The following is a 23,888-nucleotide window of genomic DNA, read 5'->3' as shown; positions in this document are numbered from 1 at the left end:
AAGTTTATTATTGTTGTTGTTATTTGAACTAAAACTAAAGAAAAATCCTCTTCCTTGATTCGGTTGATGTGGCTGTTTTCTGGAGCCTTTTCAAAGGGGGCACTCATTCCCCTCAGCATTAAACTCCTGCCATCTTAAACAAAAGAAAAAAATTACACGTCCATCCATTTTGTAACCCTTGTGCTATCCTAGTCACTTTAACGTCGGTAGTTGGGTCATCTAGACCCACTAGACAGTGCACTGAACCTGTTTTATTCAATGATTTGTGATCTTCACTGGTGTCTTTGATTACATGAAATCTTTCCACCTTTGTAATGGTAGGAAGAACACGTCAATGTAAGGGTGGGGTCATCTAAGATAGCACAAGGGTTACAATGTATTTATTTATTTTTTTATTTATTTGTTTATTTTTGCATTGGACTCATCATGTTAGAGGATGCGCTTTCTATTGAAAATCCAAAAGGGAATCATAGAGAAGCACAGTACACGTCTGAGCCCTCGCTGAAATAACTTCAGCATGTCTCCCTCTGTCTCTGACGAGGGGGGTGGATAGGGTGGGGGTGCCCTCTAAATAAACTTTAAAGCTCATAGCTCATAGGGGAGGGGGGCAGTGGAGGGGCTGAAGTCATCAGCGGGACGGGAGAGGGGGGCAGGGGGGGGGGGGGGGGGGGGGTAAATGGGTCCGGCACGCAAAGCAGAAAGGCGCTGAAACTGCGGAGATTCACATCGGTTCAGCTGCAGCGAGCAGAGGGAGGCGCGCCTGTGAGAGAAGGAAACACATTTTACAGTTTAATGAAACTTTTCGATCCTGTGTTGGCTTTCACTTTCTGAGTGTGCGCGCATGGTTGCTTCAGTGGATGCTGAGGTGAAGGCGAGACCCTCTGCGCGCTCGGCGTATCATCCAGGCGCACCGGGACGCACGGCGCATCTCCGCTGAGACACGAGCGGAAGAGTTCTGGAGTTCTGAAAAATGGATTTATTACCCCCGAGTTCTTGAGAACCCCTGCGGGCATGCTTTGATATCATCTTTTCTTCTTTAATTATCTCTCCCTGGCGCGCAACAGATGACAGTCCTCCTTTTTGAGACGTGTGGATGTTTTTCCAAGGGAATAGTCTTCATCACTGCGTGGATAACGGATCCCTGACGCAGTCCGGCTTTTTTGGCCCATATGTGGACCCCATACAGGATGTTACAGTCTAAGCGGCCCAGGCATCATTGGGCCACCGTACACTACCACCACCACATAACACCACATAGTTGGGCGTCCTGTTTCGTGTAGGAATTATCCACACTCCAGCTTCTGCCTCTGTCTGGGGCGAGGAAAAAGTGAAAGAAAGTGTTTCGGTGAACATTGACATTGGCTTTACAAGTCTCACCTTTGGGCTACTATGCAATTACAAGTCATCTCCTTTGTTTTGATCATCTTGCACTGCATGGATTTCACTGGTTGTCAGCCGCACAGCAGCTCCAGGCACCCGCAGCATAAATGTAAGTAGCACGCTGCCTGAGTGAGGTCATACAAGTGAGAGATTTTATTCTTTAATGTTTGCTCTTTATTTCAAATTTGTTACATTTGTGTCAAAACTACTTCTTATGAGGAGCTGTTGGATTCTGCAACCACAGAGAAACCCCAATTATTATTTGAACTTTCTTAATGATTGTTTTGGGTACATTGTCTTACCGTGTGCAATTTTAGACTTGTGGGTTATCAAACAATAGTTTTAAGAGCAAAAACAAATTTCCTAGGACAGTTTGGATTTCAAAGACTGCACAGTAGTGTGAATTTTTCTCATTTGTGCGCACTTAAGTGATTTAATAGCTCAATTGAACAGTGGCAGCTGAGGCCCGCTGCGCCTCTTTACGCGCACTCTCCTGCCTCCCGTCGCTCTCTAGCGGCCAGCGCAGCAGACTTCAAGCATTTTCCAGGCTGCTGTCAGGGCTATAAAGTCTGTTCAATGCTCATGTGAACATCCAAGCTTTTGCTTCCCATGTTCAGCGCACTTTTCAGACTTTGTGGCAGTTTCAACCTTTCTTGTGATGTGGACAGTGGGGTTTCTTCTCTATGCCACCAGTCACTTGTATCCTTAGACATATCAGGATCTAAAAATTAATGCAAAATGAACGTAAGGGGTCCAACTTCTTTCATCTTTCATAATGGTTTAGCATAATGTATAATCTCTTAATCTTTAACCAGATTTTTCTTTTTCATTTTGTTTCATGACTATGAAAAATAGGAATCAATAAAGCATTTTTTGTACTGCCCACATTGACTTTATCATTGAGGGTCTCCAGATGTGCTCTGTGATTAATTCCATTGCAGAAGAGCAATGATAACTGGAATATTCCGTGTATCACTTGCCAGCGTGTGCTAAAACTGTCTATGATGCAGTAGGGTTGACCTTCAGAGAGACGTTTTTATCCCTGCCACCTGGGATTGAACCTTCTTTGTGTTCTTCTTGCCTTTGGTCACACATCGTAGATCAGATTACCAGTGATTGCTACATCCAGCATTAATTCTGCTAATCCTGACTGTGTTTGCTATACAAATGTAGAAATATTTAATTAGGAAAGTCTACTTTATGTGCAAGGATCTACAGATTTGTTCTTGTTTGGTGTCCAAAAAGCCTCATTAGAAAGGAAGAGGAAATCCTTGTTTGGAAAGCTTTTCTTTGTCTTCTTCAACTAAACTCCCCTTTAGCTAAGATGCCTTCTGTGAATTCAGATTCCTTGTTAGTCTGGGGTTACTTTGCCGCTGTGCAAAATGATAAACCAGTACGTAGCTTTTTTGCTGAAAAACTTCAGTCAAAAAAAAGTTAACCATGGGCCAATGAACAATGTTTCAGTTGTCCAAATAGAAGGACAACATCAGGAGTGGATCGGGTCCAGTCCACTCTGACTCAGTAACTTTTAATTGATGTGTTCTTCAAAGAATCCCAGACTTCCTCCGAGGATGCCCATATCTAAAACCCCTAGAGATATCAGGGAGGATGGAGGGATTAGTTAAGGAAGGGGTGAAGGAGTGCAGACTTTTGAGGGAGAAAGAGCGAGCATGGAGTCAATGACCATTCAGTTAACCAGGCCAGACAGCATCCAAGTTTCCTGTCTGTGATGATGCATCCGTAAAAACCAATGCCTTGGTGTGGTGTACACTTAAAAGGGTAATGAGAAAGATCTTGATATTGGATAGTTTAGGAGATGTTTTATAACATCTGTGCTTTTTTCACATGCATCTTTGTTGATGTGTTGCACAAGATGCTACTGTCCACCCGGGGTTCCATGAGCGCAAGGGCAGGGCCAAATTCCAGTATCTCACAGTTTCTGTGAAGTTTCTGTGAGGGCGGCTTGACAGGAAGAGTGTGGGCAATTGGACAATACTTGTAAAGGGAGTCAAAATAGTTCAAACAAAGTGATCTATTATAAGCTAGTAGCTACATAAAAAGCACAAGCCACTGGTAAGAAGAAAAAGCCAAGAAAGGAAATTCTTCCTGTGATACACAAGGTGACCAAAGCCCTTTAGAGCAAACCATTGCAAAATATTTATTCAATTCTCTTTGGATTTTTCTTGAAAACATGTTTTTCTGAAATATCTTTAAGTAAATATTTTAACAACCCACTCCAATAAAAAAGGGTGGGTTTTTTCTGATGAGTATTTCTTTATTCAAATCGTTGTGAATCAGGAGCAGACGAAAAATGCCAAAAAGCCTCTAACTGTGACTTAGAAACTATAATGGCCAATGGCAAGTCGTTGTAGAAACTACTACCACTTGTGGACGACTAGATCCATGTACGTCTTTGTTTTCCTCATCTGTGCTGACATTTGGCTCAAAACTGTACAGCTAGATAGCTCCAATACTGCTTGTCATTTTTGTTGCAACGCGGTTGGGGGTGTGAGGGGCTGTAAGCTAGTGGAGGAGAGTGTAAACAGATGGATAATGAAATGTGTGACTGGGCTTACTCTGCCCCAAGAATTCAACAATTCTGAGGCAAATGTCTAATGAACTACTGCCATTCTGTGGAAACTATGTCCTAGAAAACAACAATTTAAAAAAACAGTGGCTAAAAATGGCGTAATCATAATGAATAGATCACTGGGAATGCTTTGAAAATAGATTTGAAGATTATCAAAGTGGGTCTTGTGATGCTCTGAGTCTTCAGGTTACCTTTAAAACAGCTCACAACTCCCCACAAAGTCTAGTGGTTTAGAACCACAACTTTCTATATCCAAATCAAGAGAAGTTTTCCCCAAGAATTCAACATACTGTGTGTTGAAACCCCTACTCACATCCCATATTTTATTATTTTTAGCCTTAAGAAAAAAAATAATAATAATTCCATATCCACTACAACCATGGTTCCTAGAATTCAAAGTTTGGTGCATCTTCTGATCCATTTCAGTAAACCCTTGGATGAGACATGTAGGAAAATAAAGCACTTCTGTTCCTATTCTAAGAGGAATTTTACCCTCAGCAGGTGATTTGTCATCCGTGATTTTGTTATGCAACACTTGTGCATTGAATTATAAACTCACTTGCAGCTCACTTTGGCTCTGTGCCTTAAGATGGAGTTTTGGAATGTTCTGACCACCGTTGTTGACTAAAAGGGATTCTGCTCGTGCACCTTGTAAATGTTCTCATGATGTACAATTTAAAAGCCTTGTTCACAAGATATAAGTGCCCTTACAGCAAAAAATACATGATGTAGAGGTGAAAGCATTTAAGTAGTGATTACTGCAGTGGTAAATAGTATTTAAAGACCAAATAATGTCAAGTATTTCAATCTTTACCACTCTAGTATTTGTATCTTTTAAACCTGTTTTGTGGCATCCAAACAAAAAATAAAATAAATGTAGCCTAATTTTATCACATTACTTTGGGTTTTTCTCAACAGTCTAACTCAGTGCTTGATAAGATACCAGGGTTTACATATGTCATTCATCGTACAGTGCCTTCTATACAATGCAACTTTTTATTTATGCCGACAGCGATCTCTGGAGTGAGCTCAGGGTGCCAGCAGGGTGGCTGCCTGACCTGCTCTGACTATAACGGTTGTCTATCCTGCAAGCCACGCTTCTTCATGCATTTGAAGAGGATCGGGATGAAGCAGATCGGAGTGTGCATGACATCCTGTCCACCGGGCTTCTATGGTACTCGCTCCCCTGAGAGAAACACCTGTACAAGTGAGTCAAGATGTGCATTCATGGAAAAAAAATTTTTTTCAAAAAATGGAAAGTGAACTGAGCACATTCCCATTTGACAGTTGGCATGATGCTGGGTGTTGTTTTAGTTACACACCTGTGTGTTAACTGCAGCTGTTATAAGTCAGCTGAATTCTGGTTAAAAGCAAACATATAAGCACTGAGAGTTCTTTTAAAAATGTATTCTTTAGACACAAAAACATCAGGTTTTCTCCTTTTTGCATAGCACCAAGCTAAACATAAATCTGATTGCAGCTGGCTGTCCGGTTTTAAACCAGACCTGCACTCTTTAACACACACACCTCCACGAGCACAAACGCACACATGCAGACACCCTGCATGTTTAATGTGCAGGACACACAATAACTTGTCCTGCTTAAATAAACTCTTGCTGCGGGTCTGTTTTTCTCTGTCAGAGTGCAGGTCGGAGTGTGACTCCTGCTTCGACAAGAACTTCTGCACACGCTGCCGAGCGGGATTTTACCTTCATCTGGGCAAGTGCCAGGAGAGCTGCCCTGACAGCATGGTTCACAACGACACACAGAGGGAGTGTGTTCTCAGTGAGTTCAGTTGATCAGAGAAGAGGACAGAATGTGTCCACTTGCTCTTTCCACGTTTACGTTTCATAGTTGGTGCATGGAAACAAGTTCAACTCTGACTATGTTTGCAGGTTGCCCTGCAGAGTGTGAGCTGTGTGTGAACAGCGAGACATGTATGCGGTGCAGGCAAGGCTTTTACCAATTGAATGGAAAATGCTACCACATCTGTCCAGAAGACTATGAGCCTAACGACAGACTTATGGAGTGTACACCACAAGGTGAGACAAGTGTGTCTGTTTCAGGACCCTTTGTACATGTCACCAACTAAAAAACCATGTTTTAGAAAAAGAACAAAATGTGGCCTTCTAGAAAATGTTTTTCATACTGACATATCATATCTTTCCATTGTTAGTGCACTGCCAGGTGGGTGAGTGGAGCGAATGGAGCCCCTGCATTAGATCCAGCAAAACCTGCAATCGACGGGGCCAGGAGGCCCGCATGAGACAGATCCTTCAGACACCATCACAGTTTGGCAGACCCTGCCCTTTGACCACAGAGGTCAAAGACTGTCTGGTTAAAAGGAAGAGATGTTCAGGTAGGTCGTACTATTTTTAAGTGTCTCTGACCCCCTTTAAACGATCCGACACTTGCTTTTGAGTTGTATGAGTCAGAACACAAAATGACTGTGTGTATCACAAGCAGTAACTGCTATTGACCCGTCACTACAACCCTCTCTGCTGCCTCTGGATTTGTGACACTTGGCAGTCCTTCAGTTTTCTGTGAATTCCAGGCCATGCTGCTTCAGCTTCCACAATCACAGGGAGCTGGTGGTCTTGAGCTCAAGTCTTTGTTCATTTATTCAGATAAATGTCACTGTGGCTGAAGTGAGGACAGTAGGGGGTAGTGAACATGTGTGATGTTGCAATAAGTTTATTGTGCCTCTTTCCCACAAGACCTTTTTCAGATTTTAAACAGTAAAACCGCTTTCATTGCTTTTAGTGAACAGGGAATAGTACGATCATCTCTGATAAACGGAGTTAAAACTGCTTTCAGATGGGCTAGTCTTTGTATAAAATCTGATACCGTGCATTTATAAACACTGTGTGTTGCGCGGGCATTGTGTGCGAGCTTGTGTGCGTTGTTCCTCGGGTAGTTGGCGGATACGACTGGTTGTTTTTTTTTGGGGGCTCTGTAGTGTTAAATGACAGATTGCAGACAGGGTTGGAGGCTGGGATTCAGCCCCTTGGGGCCTCACACTTACAGAACAAACAATGTGAGTGTGTACGGGTGCACAAGTGTGTGTCAAAGTGTGTGTGATGCAGCAAAAAGCCGTTGGCTCTGGAACAGAAACAGTCCACTCAACATCAACATCCTCCCCTTGGGAGGCACGCGGCGACCAGGGGATCAGTATTGGTTTATCCCCACAGCTGCCAATACACACAAAGAGACAGAAACACAATAACTATCTCTCCCTCTCCCTTGCTCCGACACACACTCACACACTTTTTTCATATGGCTTGAAAGCCAATGTCCAGACTCCCAACCTTTGTATGTGTGGATGCAGACACTTTGTCTCACTGAAATACCTAGGCAGCAGTTGGTCTGCTGATAATTAGTAAGCAGAGTTAACATGGACCAACATGATTTGTAAGTCAGACTAAGATAAGTACCCTCTGTTACCCCGTTGCCCACTTTCAGTCTGCATCTGTTCACTGATCCATCACCCATTACACACACACAAACACACCACACCAAAGAAAACACACATCCCACGTGTTTTCTTTGGTGTGGTCAGTCCCATCGAGGCAAAAGGTTTAGAAAAAAAAAAGGTGGAAAGCAGCTGATCTAGTTAGAGCTGGCTGAAGGGGTAGAGGGGTCAGAGGAAGGAAGGAAGAAGTGAGCAGACACACTTACATGTGATTACCCTATTGCCCAATCTCTTCACTCAATGGAAGCTAATTATCTGCTTTGGTGCATCTTCTCCTCTCTGTTTACGTTTTGCACACGCTAGAAGGTCAATGACCTGGCCTCAGAGAGTCTCTTGTAATCCTCCATCCACCCTTTGACACTGATACATCCTAGCTCTTCCTTTCCTCCTTTTTTTGACTTTCCCCTCACAGCCACTCCCTCTTTTTTATATCATCTACTCTTTTAGTTAATTTCTGAAGCACATTGTTTTAATTTAGATCATAGTCCTTTTTTTTTCTAATCGTCGTTTTTATCTCTCTACCACTTAATTTACTATGAACGTCAACAACGTATGTATATACATGGATTCCCCCCAAAATTTCCATTTTATTCTGCAACAATTTTCAGCTTTATTGTTCAAACTGTTAAATTCAATCCCATAGCAGCCCTTCTTTCCTTCATGGCAGAAAAAAAACAAAATGTTTCTCAAAAACACTTATTAAGAGTATTTGTTCGCCCATTCCCTAATTGTTGTTTTTGGCTCAGTATTGTCTGAAAACAATCAAACGCGGCCTCATTGTGAGAACTGTCCAAGCCTGGCAAGCCTGAACCAGCCCAATGTCATTGAAATAAACATGGGAACTGTATGCAGATTAATCATTTTTAATCAGTACACAAGCATTAAGCTTCAAAATTTAAGTCATGGGCGTTTTCACACTATTTCTGTTCACCTGGCTTATCTTACCAAAAAATAAAAAATGTAACTTTGCAAATTAAGTTTTATTATCTACTTATTGTGTAATAGAGCTATGGTTACAAAAATCATTTTCCCTTTGTAGGATCAATAAAGTTTTATTCTATTCTATTAAAAGTCTAAAAGATAAAAACCTACAATTTTGCTTTGGTATGAAGACAATTATTTTGCATATTTCTTAGTTGTTTTTTTTTTTAAAAAAAACTATAATTGTAATAAATATCTGACACTAATCGAAAGTTTAAGTTGCACCAGCTTAGTCCATAAATGTAAAATGTTCACACACATCCTCCAGATTTTAGAACTGTTCACCCATCTATCTTCATCTATGGATGTACAGACGGCGAGCTCTGCACCCCTTAACCTGCTTAACGCTGTTGCCTCCAGTTAAGCAAGCTCCCACAACAGTGGAACACATTTATGTGGCTCACACCCACAGCCCCTGTCTTGACATCCTGGCAGCCATACTGCAGGCATTCCACTCGTGGGATAGGCCAAGCCTTTAATCCAAGCCTGGCTCCCGCCAAAAGCTCCCCGGACGACAGAACGCCTGCTGCAGAGGATGTGCCATCATAAAACACACACTGGACCTCTGACCATGCACTCATGTGGAGACTCACTTCCCCTTAACCCCAGTGGTCCTTTGCTCTCTCTTGTGATTTTAATTTGCAAACAGCTGTCACCTTGTTGATTTAAACCCTATTTTGCGTTGTTGTGTCCTCTGGCTCTCTATTTTTTGTTCATCCTCACTGGATTCATTTTGTCAGTAGTGTGTGACGTCCCTTTTAGTCCAACTTGTCTGTGTTTTCAGTGCAGTTGAGTCCTGTTTTTTGCTACCATCTTGTTCTTAATTTTAAGAATCTGTACCAAAGATACTGTCAGTCCATCAGGTTTGTTTGAACAGCACATAAATGTACATGCAGAGATAGGAAGGTTTCAACTACATTTACAACTTTGTTACTTGAGACATTTACAGTTAAGTTTAGTCAAAGTCCCATTGATCGTCACACATGAGTGTCTATCTCTTGGAGGAGCTATTAGCCACGGTGCAACCCCACCTGACAGCCAATAGGTGTTTTAATCCCCAATCAAACCCATGGGGCAGAATTTCAGGTATTGGAAGCACAGAGTCTCATTTTTAGAGCCTTGGTATGGCCCGACTGTGGATTTGAACCCAGAATCTCAAAGTCTCCGGGTGGACGTGACCACCCAAATACTGAGCAGTAGATAGTATTTGCACCACTTAGGACACAATAATTTTTATAACTACTCTTAACGGAAGAATGAGGTCGACAATCTGCAACAATAAAAACAAATTGGTGCACATCGTGTACCGGGGTGATGTCGGACCTCACAGGTTTACAGCACAAAGAGCCATTATACTTTGTCACAGTGAAGGGAGATTGTTTCATGGAAGTTTTCTTCTAAGAACCAGAGAAAATGGAGCTGGAATTAGGTAACTGTTTATTCTATTTCAGTCATTTCACTGCATTTTTAGCGTTGAGAAACAGCTTGATGCTTTCTCTGCGGAACTGGATGAAAAAAAGTCTACATTATCTATAAGTGAAAATTCATACAGAGGTTTATCATTTTTTGCTGCTTCAGTTATGACAAATTAATTCCTGTTTCCTTGCATTGCTGTGGTAACCCTTTTTGTAATCTCTTTACTCTTTAAGCCTCTGTGATGGCCTCTCCATCCTGATTGATTATAAAGTGAAACAGTCCATAAGGCTGGACTTATTTAAACAGCACTGGTGATATCAATAAGTCACAGATAAAAAGTTTGTCAAAAACCATTTTCAAACTCCTCAGAAAAAGCTTGGCTACTCTGAGAATTGAACTCAGTCACATCAGTTAACAAAGAAGCTTTACAACAATCACAGAAATTGAGAAATAAACTGAAACCAGTTTAAATAACTTGGTGAAACTCTTGGATTAGCCTACTGATGACACTAAATCTCTTAGAGCAGAATCCTAAATCTCAGCATTGCAGCTATTATTTTTACTTGGAAGCAGGAGCCCAGTTTTTTCAAGTAAATCCCTGCGAAAAAACATTTTAGAATTAGTTACAGATCAGAACGGAAGATCATAAGCTGTTTTCTCTGACTTTCAGCTTTCACTCTGAGCTACAGTAAAAGCCTAGTAGTGCCAATTCGGTGCAGATCAGATATAGAAGTAGATGGAAGAAGCTCTTTTACTTCATCTCAAGAAAGCTATTGCAACATGACATTCCACCTTCTAACATCGCTGGAACATTTTCATCTTGTTCCATAGGCAATCCTCACAGCAAAGCCTGCAAATTTGAAATTATTCATGACAAGCTGACACTTGGGTATGTGCTAAATGTATTTTGAACTCGGTCCAAACCCTCCAAAGGTGTCTCAAATCGGGACCGTTATACACACGTCAATGCATAGTTTACAGCAAGCCCATCGGAAACTGTTCCAGCTAACTAAATGCAGGTTGGTTTGATAAACAGTCTCCTAATTATCTCAACGCTGGCATGGATTAGGTTTCTCCTCTAGTTCTACAAAAAATAACTAAAATAAAAGCACTGGGGCTACACTATGACTAATCCACTGAACTTGTAAATAGTTACAGTGTTAGGACAAAGAAAACAATGAGAGCCAAGGGAACTTCCTGTGTTTATAGAGGACGGGGGGCATAAATGAGTCAGTGGACCATCCATCCATAAAACCATCTCCCCTTACTGTCACTGATAGGACTGTCAAATGATTCCCTGTAATACAGTTAAGAAAACGCCTCAGCATTCCCACTCCTTTTCGTTTTGGGGTATCCAAGAGATGAAACAGAGAGTGCGAGGACACCTTTGTGTCCCAAAATGTATGAGTCATACCTTCATTTTGTTCCTGCGGAAGCTTCCATTGATTAATACACCGATGAGTGTTATTGGGGAGGAAACATAAAGCAGACAGGAGAAAGAGACAGATATCTGTCTCTTTTCTCTCTGCCTGTGTCTGTGCCTGTTGCCTACTTCAGCAGTTTCACAATCCCCCATCGGCCAGCCAACAGCTAGCAGGTTGTCCAGCTCCGTTCCACTCACACATGAGCGGCAGTGGTACAACAACAGGAAAGGGCCTCCACTGCTTTCACTCGCAGGTCCTGTCTCCAGCCTCCCTGAGGATAGATCTTGTTATTATCATTAATAATCGTGGCTCGAGCAGAGATAAACCTCCAGCATTCCAAAATGGTCGGTTCTGTTTATGCGATGGCGCAGCAAGAACAGATAAATTGGGAGTTTATTTAAGGGGCTTTCTATTTTGGACAAAGGTCTGCTCATCACTGAGAGAGACAGCAGCTGATGGACGTATGGGTTTGTCAGAATCTGCGATTAGCTACTGATATCTAGTGGTAGAAATGGAGAACTGCACCCTATGACCACTGACGTTGAGTTCGTTTTTCATTTTTTCCATGTTTATGTTGCTGCATGAATGAATTCTAGCCTGGAATAAATTCAAACACTGGATATAAAAAACAAGTATTGGACTCTGAAATCCAAAGAAACAAGTTAGATTGAAGCAACATACTGTTTAATTTGTTAAATAATGTCCAAACTGTTGACATATCTTAGATTTGAACATAAATGGGCCTGTCTACGGAAACGTCCATACTGACTTCCGTTTTAACCATTTACTGATGCTATGCTCAGTAATGTCTTATTTAAAAGTCCAATTTTTTTGTATCTCAACTGATCAAAACCTTTTTTGTTTCTTTTCATTTTTTTTTTTAGGAGGGAGGAGAAATCCAGAGCGAAAAGAGCGACGGAATCGCAAAAATCGCAAAGACAAGGAAAGCGATGAGGGGAGAAGAGAGAAGAAAAGAGGACGGGAGCGGGACAGAGGCACAGGCGAACGGGAAAACTCTGAGAACAGGAACAAAACGGAGCACAGACACCGCAGAGGCCACAACACAGAGACTGCCTCCCCCGAGCACAGCCTTGTGCAGTAGTGCCGTGAACTGACCACGTTTAAAGGCTCCCAGCCCTCCTGTTAGCTTCCCATCCTTCCAGCTCCACAGCATCCCCATCCTCACCCACTATTCTCCTCTTTAACCCCTCCATTTCCAGGGTTATGCTGCTACCTGTATGATTTGAACAGACTATTTAATGCACCAGTGTGATGGGGCACGTTCAGCCACAAGGCTTTAGCCACTACAGACTATGTAAAGTCTTCTATTTTCCTATCCAGTAGTCTGACCTTCACCTCTTCCAGAGCGTCTCCTCTGAAAACCACGAGACTGAGAAACATTGAGAATAATTTCAGATGGATGTACTGAGAGACACGCGCTGTTGTTGATATAGTTATTTAAAGGGACTCTGGTACATAATTGTACATCTTGGTTTTTTTGAATGTAGATTTTACAGCATTATGTAGAACTATTATTATTGTTGTACCTGTTCTTTAGAGCTTCCCATCTTGTTCATGATTGCTAGAGAAATAAACATTTGGTTTTGCCCTCTCTTTATTTTTTTGAAATGACAGATGTGAGGCAGCTTGCATCCTGTGACTTTGACAAGTCCAAAAAGTATATTGTAAATTTTGCAGAAAAGCTACGTTTTCCCAGAGAAGTAAATCAAATCTACAAGTTATTTAGTGTGTAAGTGGATTTTGTGCTAATTGGCTAAACCCCAAAATCTTCTGTTTGTCAAATAAACTGAGATTGTACCCATGTCTGTTGTCTTGTTTCATGTCAACCCCCAAAAAACCCTACTGAACTGCTGTGTATTAAGTTTTATAGAGTCTATTAACTTGTTTGGTGTTTTAGAAATACATTGACCTTTGTCATTTGCTTTCCTTATCAAAATGTAAACTTTCTAATAAAATTAGTTACACATTAATTAAGTTCTAAGAAAATGAATGTATTCAAATTAATAGACCAGTAAGATGCATATGGGTAAACTACAGATACATTTAAAGTTGAGTGCAATAAGAAAATGTAGAGAAATTCTTTGTTGTTTTTTTCGGGTGCTCTATCAAGCCGACAGGAAAGAAGATGAGGAAAAACCCTGTTTAAAGCGCAGCTGTTTATTTTTGGAGTGAATATTTTGCATCAGTAACAACTACAGTATGTGCATCAGCAGACATGACAGTATTTCCTCCTGTATTATTCAGCAGGGAACAGGTACACAAAAATTTAATTTTTTGATTTTTTTTTTTCTGACATTCACAAAACAAAACAACATTTTAAACATTCACAGTACAGTATTTCAGAATCTAATCACAAAGAAAAAGCCATGTCTGGAAAGGAAAAGGTAAATGTACTAAAATGACAACTCTGCCAAGAATTAATAAAGAGGAAACACTGACAGAACTTCAGTTACTCTGATGCATTTTAAGACAGAACAAATGATCCATCAAAACTGTGGCTGGGTTTTGAAAATATTGAATGACTCCAGGGTTTACTTCATATTAGCGGCAAAATCCTCGCCCTTCTTGATGGAGGCCTTCAGCTCGCCGATGGCATCAGCCACCAGCTTCTCCTCAAAGGCAGACAGCTTGCCCAGCCCCAGGTTCTTCTCAATGCCGCTCTTCCCCAAGAGGAGAGGTGTGGAGAAGTACTTGCACTCAGTCTCCTCAGACCTGACAAATGCGCACTCCACCACGCCTTCCTTTCCATTCATGGCATCCAGGACGGAGAAGGTGAAGCGGGCGCCGGCGTAGGCCATGGAGAGGGTAGCAGAGCCAGCTCCTGCCTTGGCCTTGACCACCTCTGTACCAGCTTCCTGGATTCTGCCGGTCAAGGCAGACAGCTGATCAGCAGGGAACTCCACTTTGGGTGTGCACTGCGAAATAAGGGGGATGATGGTCTTCCCTGCGTGACCACCGATAACTGGAACATTGACCCGAGCTGGATCCAAGCCTTTGAGCTCAGCCACGAAGGTGTTGGCTCTGACAATGTCCAAGGTTGTGACACCAAACACTCTGTTGGGGTTGTACACGCCATGCTTCTTCATGACCTCTGATGTAATGGGGATGGTGGAGTTCACAGGGTTTGCGATGATGCAGATCATAGCCTCTGGGCAGTTGCGAGCGCAGGCGTCAGCCAAGGTGGCCACAATGGTTGCGTTGGTATTGAACAGGTCGTCGCGGGTCATGCCGGGTTTCCTCGGCACGCCGGCAGGAATCACCACGACTTCGCAGCCCTGCAATGCCGCGTCGAGCTGGTCGGGCCCCATGTAGCCGGTCACCTGGGCTCTTGTCTCAATGTGGCTAAGGTCGGCGGCGACCCCAGGTGTGTGGGCAATATCATACAGGGAGAGATGACTCACCAAGGGGCTATTCTTGAGCAGCAGGGAGAGAGGCTGGCCTATGCCGCCCGAAGCTCCGAGCACCGCAACTTTGGCGTTGTTCTGTGAAGAGGTGGACAAGCACCGCGCAAAGCTAACGGTTGGTCTCACGGCACGGGAAAACATCTTCCTTCTGTCACTTCACGCAATTTGTTGAGAAATAAAAGTTACTTGGGAGCCCCTTTCCTCTGTGACACCAACGTCCTCTAGCCACAAGCTAACAGGAAGAGATGAGCATGCGCGAAACAGAAAAGGTCGTAGGCACGGACCGACTGACGTACCACTGACGTAAGCGCGTACAGTTACGTCGCCCAGTTTATCCCAGATCCTCTGTCGGAAGAAAACAAAGCCAGTTAACATTGGAATTCGATGTACTAGCATTGGAAATCTCTACGACGGTACGATTTACAATATTAAACGACATAAGATAAGCCATTTTTAGAGGTACGGTAAGTTTGTAGTTGTTTCGATCTGTGTCGCAAGAGAACATAGTTCTCCTGTTTTTGTTTTCCTGCTAAGAAAAGAAGCTAGCACCGTCAAATGAACTCCGTCTATTTACTGGAGCTCGCGGACTTCACTTAGCCCTCATAGCTCAGTTTTATTGGTATTCACTTTGTTGTTTGTACACACAATTATCGTTTACCATAAAAGAACGGCAAATACGTTGCGAGGCCTTATGGTTTTTCTTTGGTTTATTTGGTGATTTTTGCTAGCAAGTTTTTGTTTGTCTTCTTTGCATCTTAAAAAAAACAACCTATGACTGTCAGTAATACGATACATTTTTTTGGTGTTTTTAATAAATTACCTTTGAATATGACTCGGTGCTGGATAAGAATGGGCTGTCTGTTCGTACTTACCGACACAACTCGTTGATTGTTGTCGATTAATAGAATTGCCTTTGTCTTTTCTCTCTCTCATAGAAATGTCTTGCATTGAACCTGCAACCAGCTGAACTGTTCTGACCTTTAAATTTACTTTTTTTTTTGTCTCAATAGTGAAAAATTGGACGATCTTAAAGCTCTACTCATGATTCATCAATATTGAAGCATCTTTGAGTGAGTATCAAACTGCACATCATCAGTGGTTTATTATATCAATGAGCTTTTACAGTTTGAAATTCACTATTAGTCGTTTAAGTTTAATTAACTGCAAAAGTGGATTTCATTCTTTATAGTTAGATTGTGTTAAATGTCCCCAAAGCATTGATAGCTTTATTCCATAAATAAATAATAAAACATGTGTGCCATGGTTTATATTATTTATTTTTGGTCAATTTAGTTTTCACTCTGTAATGTTACATTTATATATTGTTATTTTTCTCACTTATTTTTTTTATTTACCATCAATTATTCCTTATAAATGCAAACTGAGATTGGCATTATTGGTTTAATTAACAGCTTTATTGTTGCATTTATATTTTAGTATAACTGCAAGTGGGATAAAAGTACTTAAAGACTCACTTTGATCATCTTTTGATCTATTCCAAAAGTGTTCCCGTTGTTATTTGAATTAGGATTACGCCTTTTTTATTTTTTTGCCAAATCAAAAAACCTGTCATTTTCTAGGACATAGTTTCTGCAGAGCATCAGGAGTTCATTAGAAATTTGCCCCCGAGTTGTGGGCGGGACCGTTGGAGTAAGCCTGCCCACATTTCCCGCCACCCATCTGTTTGCACTCTCTCCCACCAGCTTACAGCCCCTCACATCCCCAATCTATCATTACCGGTGGCAAGAAATATTTGAACTATCCAGTCGTACAGTGTTTATTTGTTTGATTTATTGATTTATTTCAAGCATTGTAGTCAATGAAATAAAGAATTTACACAGATTGATCAAACTCATTACAGAAATGCTGAAATGCATTGTTTAAAAAACAGAAAATACAACAAAAAAAGACACTTCAATCACATTTGCTTAATTAAATATAGTGATCATTGATCAAGTCAAATAGATCTTAATTTATTGCTTGAAAAGGAGTGGGAAGAGGCGAGTTTATATAATCCTACCCCTACTTTGATCCAGATGCCGGATAGGGAAAACAAAGACGTACATGGATCTATTTGTCTGCAAGTAGATCAAAATGGAGCGGAGCAGAGAGCTTGTGGCCCACCTGGCATATTTTCTGTCACAAACGTGCTCTCTTTTTTTTGTTTTTTGTCACATTTGATTGAATACAGAAATACTCGATACTCAACAATTTTGAGCTTAATTTTCTTTACGTATGTCCTCTATCATGATAAAAATGCTACTAGAGGAAGTAAAAGATACTAAAACATGGTTTTCATCGGTGGGTCTTAAAAAATCTGGTAAAGGTCATTAGTTGGATTTAAAACAAAAATGAAGCTTCTTAGTAAATCCAATCTAAATGTAGTTGTTAACTACATTTTGTCAAATAAGCTAGCTGCTTCCAAATTTTTTGAGACAATGTACATAATAGTGATGTTCTTACCTTTACAGAGGTAAAACTCATATTCTTCATGTGTTCATTGATACACCTGTCTCTTTCCTACAGCACTTCATAAGGATGGCTAGTTGTGGAGAGGTTGACCACTCTGTTAACTCACTTCCATCCAGTAAGAAGGGCAGCAGCAGTGGTGGTGGAAGTGGCAGCAGTGCAGAATCATCGTGTTCTGGCTCCACCAACCCGTCCCCGGCGCTTTCCGTCCCAGAGTGTGCCATTTGTCTGCAGAGCTGTGTCCACCCTGTCCAGCTACCATGCCAACACATCTTCTGTTTCCTGTGCGCAAAGGGTGCATCTTGGCAGAGCAAACGCTGTGCTCTCTGCAGACAGGAAGTACCAGAAGACTTCCTGGAAAGGCCTACACTTCTCTCTCCAGAGGAGCTGAAAGCGTCGGCTGGCGGTCGGGGTGGGGCATCGAGCGATCATGCTTGGTATTATGAGGGCCGTAATGGTTGGTGGCAATATGATGAGCGCACCAGCCGTGAGCTGGAGGACGCTTTCTCTAAAGGCAAGAAGACGGCAGAGATGTTGATCGCCGGCTTTCTGTATGTAGCTGACTTGGAGAACATGGTGCAATACAGGCGCAATGAGCACGGCCGGAGACGCAAAATGAAGAGGGATGTTTTAGATATCCCTAAAAAGGGAGTGGCTGGGCTGCGATTGGACACAGAGGGGGTAAGTGGAGCCATGGGGGTGGCAAATCGAGAGAACTCTGCTGATGGAGCCGACATCACAATAACAGGCTTACAGCAGCCGATTACAGGAATCCCTTTTATTGCCACAGCCCCCTCAGCTCCTGCCCGGCCTCCCACCTCCCTCGGGGCTCAGGCTGACCCCAGTATTAGCTCTGCTTTGGAAGAGACACTTTCCCAGTTGCACATCAGTCCCAGGCCAACCCCCTCTCATGAGCGATCTGAAGCCGGGGAAGGAGAAGAAGAAGAGGAGGAGGAAACGACAACGTCCAGGTCTTCTGGTCCTCCCAACTTTGTGGATCAGTCTGGCTCCGGAGATTTGAGTAATGACGAAGAGGAAGAGGAATATGGTGAGAGTGTGGGGCCCCGGGGCGACCAGCCTTGGAGACAAAGACTTTCTCCAGAGGATGGAGAAGCTCCTCGATCAGAGTCTGCCTCTTCTTCATCCAGTAACAGCGAAAGGTCAAGAATGCCTGATGGCCAGTGTACAAAATTGTAAATAATACCACCCAATGCTAAATGGTTATGTTCCTGTTCCATTAGTTTATTTCCCACTTCATGCCGCTTGTCCTTGGTTACAAATCTAACAGGGATGAATGGTTTGGTACAGAAGAATTGAGATAAAGGGTTTTGTTTTTTTTCATAGTCTGTGAACCTCTGGACTGTGAGTTTCATTCTAAATCTATTTTAGCATCACTGAAATGAAGGTAAAGCTGAGGAAAGTGATTTAAAATATTAAAACATTCATTCTCTTGTGTCACAGCAAGCTGTTATATTGATATTTATTATTTAAAGAAAACAAAACTGAGAGCTTTTAGTTCTCTTGGTCACATCTGTGACTTGACACAACAGAAGGCATGATGGGAAGTTTATTTCTGGAAATGGAACAGAGTCATTTGAATGAATGGCTGCATTGTAAACGTGTACAATTTAACTCTCTCAGCTAACATAGCACGCAGAAACAGACTCATCCCAGCTTAAGTCATCTCACCACTCTTACTAATGATTTCATCCTTGAAAACTTCAAACCTTTCTTTAAAAAAAATCTGAAACTGTCAATCTTTGAACATGTTTTATTTTGGAGCTGGTTGTGTTTTGATGGAAATGTTTAAGTGGTTTAGCACAGATGGAGAAAAAATGACATGTGGGTGTTTTTAGATTGAACTCAGAAGGAAACACACTGTGTGGACCCTCTTTAATTGGAATTTAAGTAAACATTTAGAAAAGGTTGAGAATCATGTTTAATTGTTCACACTGGTACTACTAATCCAACCTTTAAAATCCAACCTTTAAAATTTGCCTTTTAATGTGATTCATTCTTGTTTTTTCCTTTCAACGCTGAATCGCCTGTAGCTTCGGTGAATCTTTGGAAGAGCTTTTGGAGTTTTGTGATTTGTGCGTGTTTGAAGAGAGAGTTATTTAACAACTGCTAGCTGGCAGGACTTTCGGCTTTCATGTCCTTCGGGTTTAGTTTGACTAAATATTTGTATTTCATTTGCAAATTGGTTTTACGTCCTGTCATGGCTGATGTCTGAAGGAGGTGACCAACAGTGATATGCCATTGGTCTCGGCCATTTTGCAAAAAAAAAATCAAGTGGTTATTTTTGTAATTTGAAATCATCTGCTCAGTTTTAGATTTTCCATTCTGAAGAATAAAGTTTGTGTAACGGTTCAGCTTCCTCTTTTTCTTACATTTTCAAGAAGAAATCTAAACATTTCATTGTTCTAAAATGTTATTTACAATGATTTTTTGTTCACATTTCTTCTGTTTCGTAGTTGGAGAACATTTTTGTCATTTAGATTTTTTTTTTCTTTCTCTTTTGTTGGTAGTTTTGACTCATTTTTGAACACGTCTTGGAGGTTTTGGACTCTAGCAGTCCCACTCCAGGTGCAGGTTCAGTCTGGGAGCAGACCCTCTGGAAGGGAAAACAATAGATAAGGGTCTGTCTGCATCCCTGAGCCATTTCATGTCCCTTAAAGCATCTGTTTTTTCTGCTGTGCAGATTCATTTATACTACAAGCTGAGCCTCATATTGATGCCATTTCAGCTCTTTTTTTAAATCTGAAACCCTGGTTAATGAAAATTAATCCAGCAGAGAAATGCAATGAGAGCAAGGGGAAGGTCACAGAGGCTGGAACTGCATGGCTGCTAAGGTATATGACGGATCAGCTGATGATCCACAAATCCAGATAACAAAGGCCTGCAGCAGCATTATTCTCCTGAAGACAGAGTGCTTCCTGCTCCTTCAGTTCAGCTGGACTGATCTAATCAGTGTCACAATGGTGCAGTCAGAGGACAAACAAAGAAGACTGCTTGTTTGTTTCAGAGCAGAAGTTCCTCTGCTTAGTGATGTTACTCTTTACAGAAGCCTAGTCTTTAGACATGTTTATTATATTGTTTCATCACAGGAATGTCCTGTGTTGAAAGTCCAAAATTCTATCAACTCAAATTAAATCAAACATTTCCCTACACTTCTGGACAGGATGGGGCTTATAAGAATGTTGACTAAAGGCACTAAGATAGGGTTACTTGTGTTTGGACTTGCTGGCCAGTGCCTGCAAGTTAGCTGGGCCTCCCCAGACAGTCCCAAATATATCCTTCTCTGTCCTCAGAGCATCTGAGAGCGAGAGCTCTCTCCCAGACAAGACGACTTTCTTCACAGCCTTGATTACTGGGGCAGGTCCTTTGGTGTATTGGCTGAGCCAGCTCTCCGCCTGCTGCAGGCCAGTCTCAGCGCGTGCAGCGTCCAGGTCGACCTTTAGAACTCCATCGGCTAGGCCGATGTGCACGCCGAGGTCAGAGTCCACCTTTACAGCGCCTCCGAGTAGCTTCAATGCGTTTCGGCTTCCAACCAGGGTGACAAGTCGGGCAGCTCCACCCCAGCCTGGGACCAAACCCATGTGTTTGTGCACGAACTGGATCACACTTCCTGAGGCCATTAACCTGAAAGATAAGGAAACATGCCACATATTAGACATCAGATCAATGATTGAATGGATACAGGAGTCTTTATGTCTGTTGACCTAAAATCGCAGGCGGTTGTAAGCTCTGCTCCTCCTCCAAGAGCGTTACCTTCCACCAGGGCAACAGAGATGAGAGGCAACCTGCATAAAGAAAAACTACAGTCTTTCCCTTTTCCCAGCAACATTTTACTAAAGAGAACAAAAGTAACGCTTACCTGAGCAGCCTTGTGAGAGTATTCTGCATGAACATACACATTTTCATCCCATCCTTGAAGAGAAAAGAAAATGTTCAGACATACCAAGTAAGCCCACAAGATGCTGCTAGAGAGAATAGCAAAGATGCAGACCAACACCGCCATAAAACACACATCATATAAACATGTCAAACAAGTACCAAGTGTCAAGCATGGTGATGGAGGAGCACATTTGAAAATGAGCTCAAAAAAGTCACATTAAGGTCACCTGAGCGACAGCTGAAGCTTTCATTCATTTAAGCTCCACTTCCTGATGTGAGAACAATCGAACAGATATGTGTCTCTCTGAGATTGTATTTTTTAGTGTGTGGCAAAAAAACAAAGAGAAAACACTTCCTTTGCTACCTGTGAGTTAGACATCGCTCTGACAGCATTTAAGTCAGATCCAGAGCAGAACGTCTGAGCAGCACCCTGAACAATGACACCTTTCCCGTCTGTCCAGTTCTCCAGCTGGGTTACCTTCTCCTCCAGATCCACCATCATGGCACCTGAAAACACAAATTTAAAACGCTACACATACTGCAGTATGAGATCAAATCCGTCTTTTTACCGGAGAAGGCGTTCATGCGAGGAGGATTGTTGATGGTCAGCACAGCTATGCCAGAGTCCTGTTTCAGGAGATCAATGGAGCCCCCAGGAAAGGCCTGCAGCTTCTCTTTGATCTCCTCCTGGCTGAAGCCGTGGATGCTGGAATAAACAGAGCCACTGCTCTGCCGCTGCAGCTGCCTTGACAAAGAACAGTGAAACATAACTTACATCCTTAACTGCAGACAATGAAGCTTCAAAACACAATTTAGGCAGCAAAATAATAGAGCAGTTTACAAAAAAAAAAGCAAAAACCGTAAGATTTTAACAGAATTTGAGCAAAAAATGTAAATGAGGCTTTGAAAGCACCAGAAAAGGATGGGACTGCTTGTAGAAACAGAAGCATAAATGTGTTTTTTTCTCTGCCTGGTGAGATTTCATGATAAGAAGACTTGTTTTTCACCAGAAACGTTATGGGACACTATTATCATTACCTTGCCCAGGACCCAAAGCAGCAGATACTCCTCAGGAAACGTGGCCTTGGTGCCCTGAGAACCATCCTGCAAGTCATTTTATTTTCCTTAGCAAAGCAAAAACATGACCTCCCCACCTCTGGATGTCACAAGTCTTCTTCATTCAACAGGTTACTCAGATTATCATGTCATTTGTTGTGCAAACATTAGTTAAAAATGACTTAGGTGAATGCATAAGTAAAAAAAATACGCATTGTTTTTGTTTGCTAATTAAACCAAACTTGGACTCTGTCAATATTTTTAAAAAAGTGTTATTTGGATGTTTGAATTTTATTCTTGCATCAAATTTTTTCCACTTCTGTTGCAATTCACAGATGTGGCGTTAAAGTACCCCTCGGAAATCTGATGGAGCTGGGCTGTTCCTGTTGTGATTAAAAAACGTTGCACTGACTGAATGTAGTATGCATTATTAATCATAATTTTAGGCAATGAAAAAACGAAAAATTGGGAGACGGTAATATCATTTATTCGTTATAATTACAATGTGAACAAACTAGAGGCATTTAAAATGTTCAGTTATTGTTTCTGACAACAATAACCTTTTATTAACAAATATCAATACAATAAATATATCATGACATATATAAACAATGACACTACACATGTTTATACATTATAACTTATAATTATAACAGAATATTTTTGTCTGTAATAACCTAGATAGCAATAAAATCCAAAAGTTTCGTCCCTCATCTTTAACAATTTAGGATGTAAATATGAGCCAACGCCATTTATAGTTTAAAAAAATCATCATTTGTCTGTGGCATAATAATTTATACAAAACAATAATCGTAAAAATGATCAACACCAACCTTGTTTGGTGACACTTGTGTGGTGTTACACTAAAATCTGCATTACTAGAAACAAGAACCACTGAGGAATTGTTAGGTTCCGGGAGAAATGTGCAAACTCCACCACAAGGAGGCGCTAAGCGGAGTGGTGAGATTCATTATAAATTTGATTTAATCTAAATTTCACAAAACGATAGAGTGAGACAATAGTTACACAGATAAAACTTTTATAATACCATCTAGAGTTTTTTTTTTTTATTAACTAAAGTTATAGAATTAATTATCTAAGGTAAAATCCCTGATCTTCTTGTTTGGGTCCATTTCCTCAAACAACTTGCAAAAATATGAAATATCAAAACAAAAAAAAAACTTTTTTGAAAGAGATATAAAATGTGAAATGCTAAAACATCACAAGACCAATTAATATACAACCCCATACAATCCATTTATACTTAGGCTGAAAGTTTGGGCTAAATGACAAAGAAAAATGCAGGAAAAAAATTGATTAGAGGCAGACAAGCAACCATTAATGAAGTAGGATTCTTAGAGGTGAAAACTAGGCCAGAAATACCCACAAGAACAAGACACGAATCATAGGATTCATAAAAAAGCAGCAGAAAAGAAGGAAAGGAAGGGAAATGTGTTACAAAAATTGATTAGTTCCTGGGTTTTGGCTCGACTTCTGTCTTCTGTGAACTTAAATCCTGCTCCTGTACGTAAACTGCAGCTTTTCACTGCCCAACTCTGAGTCTAAAATTGTCTCTTGCTTGAAGCTCTTTAGGTTACTTAGCTTTATCCTTTTTAATAAATTTAAGTATTACAGAGAATTGTAATCAATAAAGAACTTTGTGTGATTTTCCCCGATCGAACTATTGGATAACTTAAGGACAGACATAAGCAAAGATGTTCTGCACTGTGTCCAAGAGTGCAGCTGAGTCAACTCTGTTTAAGTCCTTAACTCTTTGG

The 23,888-nt window shown here is 41.3% G+C and overlaps 4 protein-coding genes across 6 annotated transcripts; 2 read left to right on the top strand and 2 right to left on the bottom strand.

Moving 5' to 3' along the window:
- The first annotated feature begins 1,389 nt into the window (after positions 1-1,389).
- rspo3 (R-spondin 3) lies at positions 1,390-12,365 on the top strand. The gene is made up of 6 exons (NM_001252249.1): positions 1,390-1,489; positions 4,983-5,177; positions 5,612-5,755; positions 5,866-6,012; positions 6,147-6,329; positions 12,148-12,365. Exons 1-6 carry the CDS (start codon positions 1,390-1,392, stop codon positions 12,363-12,365), a joined length of 987 nt encoding a protein of 328 aa, NP_001239178.1.
- Positions 12,366-13,425: 1,060 nt separating this feature from the next.
- mdh2 (malate dehydrogenase 2, NAD (mitochondrial)) lies at positions 13,426-15,026 on the bottom strand. The gene has a single exon (XM_004077775.5). It carries the CDS (start codon positions 14,827-14,829, stop codon positions 13,816-13,818), a length of 1,014 nt encoding a protein of 337 aa, XP_004077823.1. The 5' UTR covers positions 14,830-15,026; the 3' UTR covers positions 13,426-13,815.
- LOC101165757 (E3 ubiquitin-protein ligase rnf146-like) lies at positions 14,961-19,527 on the top strand. 2 transcript variants are annotated; one of them, XM_011485061.3, is made up of 3 exons: positions 14,961-15,101; positions 15,699-15,758; positions 17,215-19,527. In XM_011485061.3, the coding sequence occupies exon 3, from the start codon at positions 17,227-17,229 to the stop codon at positions 18,352-18,354; it is 1,128 nt and encodes a 375-aa protein (XP_011483363.1). In that variant the 5' UTR covers positions 14,961-15,101; positions 15,699-15,758; positions 17,215-17,226; the 3' UTR covers positions 18,355-19,527. The 2 variants fall into 2 exon arrangements, with proteins under 2 accessions (XP_011483363.1, XP_004077822.1); XM_004077774.5 differs by having other exon boundaries at positions 14,981-15,147.
- On the bottom strand, positions 18,379-23,027 carry echdc1 (enoyl CoA hydratase domain containing 1). 2 transcript variants are annotated; one of them, XM_004077772.5, is made up of 7 exons: positions 22,944-23,027; positions 22,093-22,158; positions 21,624-21,799; positions 21,419-21,561; positions 21,035-21,087; positions 20,880-20,960; positions 18,379-20,799 (listed from the first exon to the last, which is right to left on the bottom strand). In XM_004077772.5, the coding sequence occupies exons 2-7, from the start codon at positions 22,155-22,157 to the stop codon at positions 20,382-20,384; spliced, it is 936 nt and encodes a 311-aa protein (XP_004077820.1). In that variant the 5' UTR covers position 22,158; positions 22,944-23,027; the 3' UTR covers positions 18,379-20,381. The 2 variants fall into 2 exon arrangements, with proteins under 2 accessions (XP_004077820.1, XP_020565709.1); XM_020710050.3 differs by having other exon boundaries at positions 21,624-21,795; positions 22,944-22,985.
- Between the last annotated feature and the right edge of the window lie 861 nt (positions 23,028-23,888).

Source organism: Oryzias latipes, chromosome 16 (assembly GCF_053564925.1).
Source record: "Oryzias latipes strain Hd-rR chromosome 16, Olatipes_Hd-rR_3.1".
NCBI classification, from domain to species: Eukaryota; Metazoa; Chordata; class Actinopteri; order Beloniformes; family Adrianichthyidae; genus Oryzias; species Oryzias latipes.
Note: the sequence above shows the minus strand (reverse complement) of the source record. Positions and strands in the feature narration are given on the sequence as shown.

Bases quoted from the DNA above. Each gene is read 5' to 3' on its own strand.
- LOC101165757 (XM_011485061.3), top strand. From the start codon at position 17,227: ATGGCTAGTTGTGGAGAGGTTGACCACTCTGTTAACTCACTTCCATCC.
- rspo3 (NM_001252249.1), top strand. From the start codon at position 1,390: ATGCAATTACAAGTCATCTCCTTTGTTTTGATCATCTTGCACTGCATG. The intron at 5,756-5,865 runs GTGAGTTCAGTT...CTATGTTTGCAG, and splicing joins ACAGAGGGAGTGTGTTCTCA to GTTGCCCTGCAGAGTGTGAG. The intron at 6,013-6,146 runs GTGAGACAAGTG...TTCCATTGTTAG, and splicing joins TATGGAGTGTACACCACAAG to TGCACTGCCAGGTGGGTGAG.
- mdh2 (XM_004077775.5), bottom strand. From the start codon at position 14,829: ATGTTTTCCCGTGCCGTGAGACCAACCGTTAGCTTTGCGCGGTGCTTG.
- echdc1 (XM_004077772.5), bottom strand. From the start codon at position 22,157: ATGGTTCTCAGGGCACCAAGGCCACGTTTCCTGAGGAGTATCTGCTGC. The intron at 21,800-22,092 runs GTAATGATAATA...TTCTTTGTCAAG, and splicing joins TGCTTTGGGTCCTGGGCAAG to GCAGCTGCAGCGGCAGAGCA. The intron at 21,088-21,418 runs GTAGCAAAGGAA...TTTCTCTTCAAG, and splicing joins GAGCGATGTCTAACTCACAG to GATGGGATGAAAATGTGTAT.